Genomic DNA, 8,858 nt, shown 5'->3' on the forward strand with positions numbered 1-8,858 from the left:
AGAATGCAAAAGAATGCAAAAGAATTCAAAAGAATTCAAAAGAATGCAAATGAATGCAAAAGACTGCCAAGGAATGCAAAGACTGCATGCAGTCCCAAAAGACTGCAATCATTTGAATGCAGTCAATTGATTGGGGAAAAAAAAGATTGCAATCATTTCTTGGAAAATGATTGGTGATTGCCAAATTTGAAGTCTAAGTCTCAAGTGTAAGTCAATGAATGCAATCTTTTGTTGGAATTGTGTAACTGAATGGCAATGACTGCATTGACAAAAGATTGCATTCTTTTACAAGCCTGCTTTTAGGACACCCTGTATATAAAAAATAACAACATCGAATCATTTCATAAAAATTTGTCTGTATTTTCATAATATTTCTTGTTTTGTATTTAACAATTCAAATCAATTAAGCCTCTACCTTCTTTCCGGGATGAACCTGCAACAAAAAAGAAATGAACCGAAATTTATTTTTAAAAAAATTAAATTATTCTAACCTTTTTAATTCCTGCCGCCTTATTTTTGTGAAAATTGGGATCAAATTTCTTACCCAAATATTTTTTACCAATAGGTGCCCTTCTCATTGTCTTTGTAAATGTTCTTTTTGATTTAATTGGTACGCTGGAATATTTGCTTACTTTTATATTTTGCCTATCAAGCTGGGTATTATGAAGCTTCAAAGCCTTTGCAGCCGATTCAGCATCCTTGAAAATAACATAAGCCACACGTGAACTCTTAAGTAGTACATATAATACTTCACCACAACTCGAAAAGACATTACGAAGGCCATCTTCTTTAGTAACTGCAAAGATAAATCAAACATTTCGTAGTTAGAAACAACATTTTTTATATTTTGTATGTGTTTACTTACACTTATTCAAGTTTCCTACAAAGACAGTGTTCTCAATATCTAATTTTTCAACTTGAATTGCTTGACCGTCCACCAAAGTACCATTCAGCTCCAATGCTGAAAGAACTTTGTTTTCATCCGCCAAGCCGATATAAACTGAAGTGGTGTTGGATTGAGTGCACTTTGAAATTTTGATATCTTCGAATCTGCCACAGCTTGAGAATATCTCACGGATTTGATCTTCACTGGCAGCTAGATAATGGAATAAGGCATTTCAAGTTATAATTAATTCCTCTTTTCGAAACATTTTTGAGTAAAATAAATTTTACATTTTTCGTGGGCTATACTGCAATTTGCATATTATAAAAATGAAAAAAAAATCAAAAATATTTGGAATTTTGTAGTAAGGGCCTTTACGAGATTATGGGCAGTATAGGTCTTTCTTCAATGTACTCTAATTCGTACTAGTAGACGTTTCGGGTATGTTTATACCCTTCTTTAGGACTCCATCAAAAAAACATGACTTAAAAATATTAGAAAACAAACAAATAAATCTACACTTACAACATTTGTGTTAAATATTTTAAATATATCTTAACCTCTAAGGTTTCTCAACTTCTTTGAAAATTGCTCGTGTTTATTTTTAATATTTTAAAATTTCAACAGTCTTTTTCAAGACTTTCGTTTTATCAAAATTTCAAAATAATGAAGTTTAATTTTCTATTAGATAAGAAATTCAATTTTCTTAAAAAAAAAAAAAAAAACAAATCTTACCTAAAATTCGAGTCAAATTAATTAATAATAATAATAATAATAATTTAACTATATGCCTGTAAGACCACGGCACTAGTTAGAAGGAATAGAAAGATAGGAAAGATTTTTGTTGTTGTTGGGGGATTAAGAAAAAATTTTATCTCACATAAATTTCTTTGGACAAACTGACTATAAATATTGCTAAGTCCCTCACAATCTGATCTTCTGTTAACAGTATTATCTGTATCTTAAATATGCAACACTTCTAGTAACATTCTTTTACTATACTATTTTTCAATGTTTAAGGGTTCTGTAGGCTTTATGTTCAAGTTTTGTTTTTATTTATAACATATGAAATTTAAAAATTTATATGAAAACAAATTCAAAATTATATTAATATTTTCAAAAGCAAGTAGTTATATTAAGTTTCTAGAATTTTGCAAGATGGCTATAAATTGAACTTAATCCATCGCAATCAGATCATCTGTTCACAACATTGTCATTTCTTATAATATGTAGCATTTCTATAAACATCCTTTTTGAATAATGTTTTTTTGTTTCCAAAACTTTTACGTTGTTGAAGTCAGCCAAATGGCAATTTCATGCTAAGGCCGTTTTTTGTGATCTTCCCGTTCGAATATTGGATTTATGACCAGCAATTCTATTCTTGAATTTTTGTTTTGAAGTCTCGATATACACTGATGAACATTCATCTCCTCCATCAAGACAATTTATTTGATACACTACATCAGATTTATCTTCTTTTTTAGTTTTAAAAACTATGTTTCTTTGGTGAAAATTGTAAATGGGAAGATCTAGATATGTATTCATAAGACCACAGGAACTAGATGAATGAAAAATTTCAAACATTTTATAGAAAAACACAACAAATTCAAAACCATTTTAAAAATTATAGAATTCGGAAAGTTTTTTACTCATAAATAATGTTTTCAAAAATGTTAAATAGCAAATAGTTGAAGATCCTTCAGTTATTATGATTTTAACAAACAAATGTAATTCCTCGCAAGTTAGCCAAACTTTGTAGCAGGTTCATCAATCGATTTCCTTACGTCATACCCGTTAAGAGATTGTGATGTTGAAAGACAGCTTGACAAAAAGTAATTTTAAAAATTGTGTTAATTACTAAATAGTAAGTATTGAAGGTACTAAATGCCATTATTAGGGCCAGTTGTACAAAATTGTTTCAGCCTCGGATCAGGAATTTAACTCACCGATTTCGGCTGATTAGCTGCGGGTCAACTTCGGTTCAAGCATGTATGTGACTATTTTTACATATGTGGACCTTGCACCAGTGCCAAACCGGAACCTTACCACCGATTTCAGAAGATAAAAGTTGCTGAACCACGGATTAAATATTTGTACAACTGGCCCTTAGTGAATAGTACATAAATCAGGAACAAACAAAGAAGTTTTTCTGTCAAACTCGGTACAATGTAAATAACACTTAGGCAAAGACTGAACCCTTGTATACCGTAATTAAGAATTGGGTTTAATTTTTGATTTAGTTATTTGGAATTAAAAAACATGATCACCTTATTTATAGCTACGGTGACCATTCGTTCATTATAATAATGAACTGTTTATTATTTGAAGGACATGTTTATTATGAATTATTTTGTGTTGAAAAACATTATTTCAAAAGATGCTCATTTTTGGTTCAGTATTTATAATTTTGTTGAAACAGAAACTAATTTTTGGAACAAAATGATAATGCGAACGTGTCCAAGTTTTCTGAATGTGCAAAAATCGTAATGTTATGTACATTATGAAAAAAAAGGATTTTTATCTAGGTTACCCTAAGGCTTTTGAAAAATATTCGAGCATTAAAAAATATGTTTTTTGGTGAAAATTGCACTATTGGAAAATAGTCAGATGACTACAGTAGCTAGTTGGATGGAAAGTTTCAAACAAAAATTTAAAAAAATTTTTTTTTAATGTTGAATTTGACACAGGATTTTCGGTAGATTTTTTTACTTTAAAAAAATAGAATTAGGAACTTCTTCTGTAATATGAATTTAATTAACTTATTAAAGAGTAATACCACGGAGTTTAAGCACTAATAAAATAAAAATGAAAGTGAACGTTTAAGAAATGATTATACTTAAATATTTACACTTTTTACTTTAATTAGAACATTTTTTTAAATACAGTATTTATCGCTTATAAGAAACACGCTCATAAGAAAAACTCGCTTAAAAGAAACTAGAACAAAAGCACCGTGTACTTTACCATATATTTTAATGTTGAATTATATGTTTATAAGAAACACGTTTATAAGAAAAACACTGATAAAAGAAACATTTTTCAAACCACGAACTTTCTTGCACACACATAAAATTGGTTGGATTTAAGAAACTTTCAAAAAAATTACGAAACTAAAAAAACATGAACCCTTAAGAAAAATTCAAAGCAACCTGTGCAAATGTCATTTGAGTTTGACATTATTTGAAGAGAATTTCAGTTCAGTGTTTAATTTGTTATTTGTTGTGTTCTTTATATCCCTGCTTTGGGTATCTCTGGTGTTACACAAAATGTTGCTCAGCAAAGTACTTTTTAGTGCATCTGAATCCATTCAAAGACATTTTTTCTATTGAAGAAATGGAGTTGAATACAACCAGAACTACTTAGCAGTAGATACTTCAGGCCAAAGGAACACAACTAATATTTCACTTAAAACTAAATTGATACATAATCCTTGAATAAATTAAATCGGGAAAAAATAGAAAAGAAATCTGTGAAAAATATAAAATAGCTACATAATATGTAGTTATACATATGTATAATTGAATTGAATATTTAGGCGAGGATAAGTTTGTGGTACTACTGGGTAGGTAGATTTGTATAAGAAACTTGTTTCTTATATCCGTATAAGAAACTTGTTTCTTATATCCGTTCTAAGAATATAAGAAACACTCGGATATAAGAAACAAATATTGTGCAATTTTTGAGTTTCTTATAAGCGTTATGTACTGTAATATATACCTTAATCTAAAAATTTTAAAAAATTAAGTTTTTTTTTATAAAAAAAAAAATGGGAAAACATTAACACTATATAAAGTCCTCAAAGGAAGCATTATTTTAAAGACGCTAGATTCAACTATATTTATCCAAAATTAAAATAAGTTGTTTGAAAAAATCTCGGGGTAATATTCTTAAGTTTACTTAGAGCCGTTTTCTTCACCAAAAGTTGAAGTCAACTTGAGGATTTTTATTCTCAACTTGTGATTTTGTTTTTCTTCACACAAAGTTGACAGTTTCAACTTTTGATTCTCAACTCTCGAGTTGGTCAACTTCTGGTTTGCTCAACTTCCGAAAATAGTAGAAGTTGAGGGAGCAAACTTGAGTTTTCTGTGAAATGTCATATTTTTTTCTTTTTTTTGTATGCTAAATCTTGGCAAAAACTCTTTTATTTCTGTTTTCATGGAAAAATTGAGAATTAAACTTATGGAAACATATTTTCCAATCGCAGAATATTATAATTCATTAAAAATACCATTTTCCACCGATTTTTGTTTACATCCCGTCAACATCGCTCTTGCGCGCACACACACACACACTATTACACAAAAAATGATTCCTTTGAAATTCATTTTACAAAAAAGAAAACAAACCAAAATGCAGTTAAAAAATTAATTTGACATTTTGACAAAAAAAATTGCACCAAATATACAGAACTTCAATTTAAATGACATACTCGATTGCTTTTTAAATTTGAAACTGACAGTATTAGTATAAACTGTCACAAATATCCCAGGGATATTTTCAAACTGGAAGTTGGCCAACTTCTGTATTTTAAAAGTGAAGAAAACCAAATGTTCAACTTTTGTTTCAACCTTCGAGTTGAGGTCAACTCTCAAGTTCGCCAACTCTCGAGTTTGCTTCAAGTTGAGCAATAGTGAAGAAAATGGCTCCAGTTTCTGACCCAAATTAGGTCCATTTTCTTCACTCGGAGTTGAACAAAACTTGAGAATTTTTATATTAAAACTTCTCAAGTTATGTTCAACTCCGAGTGAAGAAAATGGACCTTAGTTATTTATTAGGTCTGTTTAATGAATCTGATTTCGCACAGAAAAGATCCGAAAAGTACAATTTTGTGTGTTTCATGAATGAAAAACCTTGCCCCACATTATTCTACAATCTGTCGTATTGTGTTTCATGAAGTTTTTTAGAACAAGTTTTTCTGCTCCTGCTTTTTAGGTAGAGCAAACGAGTGAGAAGTGTCAGCAGCAGCTGATTTGATTTATTTGGACAAAAAAATGAATAAATTAAAATTTGAGTTTCTTTTGAATCTGCATAGGAAGAAAAAATTCAAAATGTGAACAAATATGCTAATTAATATAGTGGAGTAACTAAAGCTCAAAAATTGGCAATATTAGGGAACCCGGCCGAACAGCTTAGATTTTGATGATCTTTTTTTTCAAACGTCGGTAATTAAAAATACTTTAAAGTCTATAGATTAAAAATTGCCGGTGTTGCCGTTTTGATTTTTCAAATTTAATTGAAGATTTTTGTGAACAAAAACAAATTTTTTTCAAAAATTTTTCTTAAATTTCATAAATTAATTGATGCCAAAAAATTGTCTAGGAAATTCAAGGAAAAAAAATATATGGGAGTGAGGGACAATCTTCCATAGTTCAAGCGATAGATGCAATTTTCTTATTAATTGACTTCAAACACAAAAAAAAATATTTGAACACAACGGCAACACCTACAATATTCAAATATACATTTTTGAAAAGCTAGAAGCTTAGTCATATATGTAAAATTAAAATTAAGTTAATTGAATGAACGGCTTTTGAAAGAATGGTAATTGAACTCAGATTTTTGAAAAAAAAAATTATTGAAAAAATTTTAACATGTCGTTTTTTAAACTTGGTCGTAATATAAAATGCATTTATTTTCAAATTTCTTTGGCCGCATTTATTATGATTTCAAATTATAAAAGGAAATGTCAATATGTATTACGGTTTATGAAAAAAATTAAAAAGTATTTCATTTTCGAAGAACTTTTTTTAATAAAAGTTTTGAAAAAAAATGTAACCTATTTTTTTTTTTTAAGTTCAACATCTAAACATAAAATTATTTTTTATTCATTTAATAACCCTTACTGTTGAAAGTTAAATAGCAAAAATTTCAATGCAAAAATTCAGTTTTAATAAAAAAAAAAACCATTGAAATTGAAGTAATTTTTCATTTTTTTTTTTTTTTCAAAAGTGAGATATATTTTACCTTTTTTGCTTCGAAATTCAACTGATAATATTTATGGCCAAACATTTTTTTTAAATAAATTCATATTTTATTAGAAAAAGTTTGGAAAAAAGTCATTTTAAATTTTTCTAATAACATTTTTTTTTAATTCTGAGTTTGAGGACCATTTTTTCAAAAAGTCTTGATTAAATTTAGTGGATTTAAATTTAAGAGATAAGAATGAGCTTCTGGCTTTTTAAAAATGTATTTTAAAATATTGTAGGTGTTGCCGTTGTTTTCAAAATATTTTTTTTGTGTTTGAGGTCAGAATGTTAGAAAATTGCATTTATCGCTTAAACGATGGAAGATTGTCCCTTACTGCCTTTTATATATTTTCCTTAAATTACCTAGAGAATCTTTTGCAATCATTTGTTTTATGAAATTTAAGCAAAAAAAATGATTTTGTTAAAAAAAAAATTAATTTTAATTTTAAAAAACAATACGGCAACACCGGCAATTTTTAATCTATAGACTACGTCAAAATCAGAGCTGTTCGGCCGGGTTCCCTAATAATTTGCTTTAGTTACTCTACTAATAATAAATTATTTGAATTGAAAATCATAACAAACAATAATTTTTTAAGTTAAAGTTTCAAAACTGATAGGCAACAGTCAACCCTTTTTTTCCTGATCTTTTTTGTTCTGACCTTTTGCTTTAGTTCATTATTCGAAAATTAAAAATATGGTCACCTTACCAATAGCCCACAAAAAAAGTATCAAGTTATATGACTTTTTCTTAAAATTATCTTCCATTACTTACAGATTTTCAAATTTGTAACGAAAATTGATTTGTTGGGATAGAAGCGACTCTGCTTTTCCGGGTTTATCACAACCAAACGGCGGTTATCTATAAGTGTGCCATTGAGCTCAAGTGCTTTGTTAACAGCTTCAGGACTATCGATAACAATGTAAGCACGATTTGTGAATCCGCCGGGGGGACTGGTGAAGAATACTTCATCTGAATTGGAATAAAATAAAATTGACCTAAGTTTAGCTGGAGCCGGTGCGAAGAGATTTGCTAGATCTCTCCGTGTGTATTTAGGTGGATAATTTGCAACAAAGATAGTGTGACCTAAACCTACATCAGAATCTAGTTGAAAAAAAAAAAAATTGTAATAAGAATTTAATAAGAAAAAAACTCAATCTAAATGAATACCTTCTTTATCATCATCATCTTGTTCTTCGTGTGTTTTTGATTTCTTAGCGGGTTGTTCTTCTGGTCCTGAATCTTCTTCATCAGAATCATCTGCAATTTGCTCCTCTGCGGATTCTTCAATTTCAGATTCATCAGCAATATCCGAGGATGATTCTTCAACAACAACTTCTTCTTTTTTAGGCTTTTTGTCATTTTTCTTTTTAGCTGGAAGTTCACTCTTCTTGGGTGACTTGGTGGAAACCTCAACTAAAGCAGCAGTTTTTGGATCCTTTAATTTCTTCTTCAACTTTGACACATCATCTTTGTCTTTTTTAATAGTTTTTTGTGGTTTTTCTTCAGCGGTAGAATTTGTATTTTGTTTTTTAGATTTAATCGTTTTGGTAACCATTTTTTAATGAAATTCGTATAAAATGCGGAAAAATCAAAAAATAGCCAAAGTAAAACACTAAACCACGTGGTAAATAGAACTGATTGAAAGGAAAAAAAAATGACATCGAAGGAAGACGCACAAGCTGAATTTTCAGATTTTTGTTCATTGAACGCAGATTATCATTTGAAAAATATTAATGCAGCCTCTACATGAGCAATATTTACAGTGCAGGATTTTTTTTATTTTATTGTATCAAGAAAGAAATTAATAGCCCTGCCCTACTAACAATTTTGCTTCTATAATGCTTTACAGAAGCAACAATTGCATCTGTAAAGCTTTATAGTGCCAAAATTGTTTGTCGGGTGTTCCATTGGGAGGTGGCAAAAAACAACTAGTAGTTTACTAGCGATTTTCAATGGAACGCACTCCCAACGAATTCAATACAAATCGTATCTACTCGGGAAGAAG

The 8,858-nt window shown here is 29.2% G+C and overlaps 1 protein-coding gene across 1 annotated transcript; it reads right to left on the reverse strand.

Annotated features, from left to right (window-relative positions):
• Nucleotides 1-339: 339 nt before the first annotated feature.
• LOC129914209 (uncharacterized) lies at nt 340-8,513 on the reverse strand. Its single transcript, XM_055993345.1, has 5 exons — nt 8,021-8,513; nt 7,625-7,954; nt 866-1,096; nt 492-796; nt 340-433 (listed from the first exon to the last, which is right to left on the reverse strand). Exons 1-5 carry the CDS (start codon nt 8,406-8,408, stop codon nt 404-406), a joined length of 1,284 nt encoding a protein of 427 aa, XP_055849320.1. The 5' UTR covers nt 8,409-8,513; the 3' UTR covers nt 340-403.
• Between the last annotated feature and the right edge of the window lie 345 nt (nt 8,514-8,858).

The sequence above is a fragment of the Episyrphus balteatus genome, chromosome 3 (genome assembly GCF_945859705.1).
Source record: "Episyrphus balteatus chromosome 3, idEpiBalt1.1, whole genome shotgun sequence".
NCBI lineage: Eukaryota > Metazoa > Arthropoda > Insecta > Diptera > Syrphidae > Episyrphus > Episyrphus balteatus.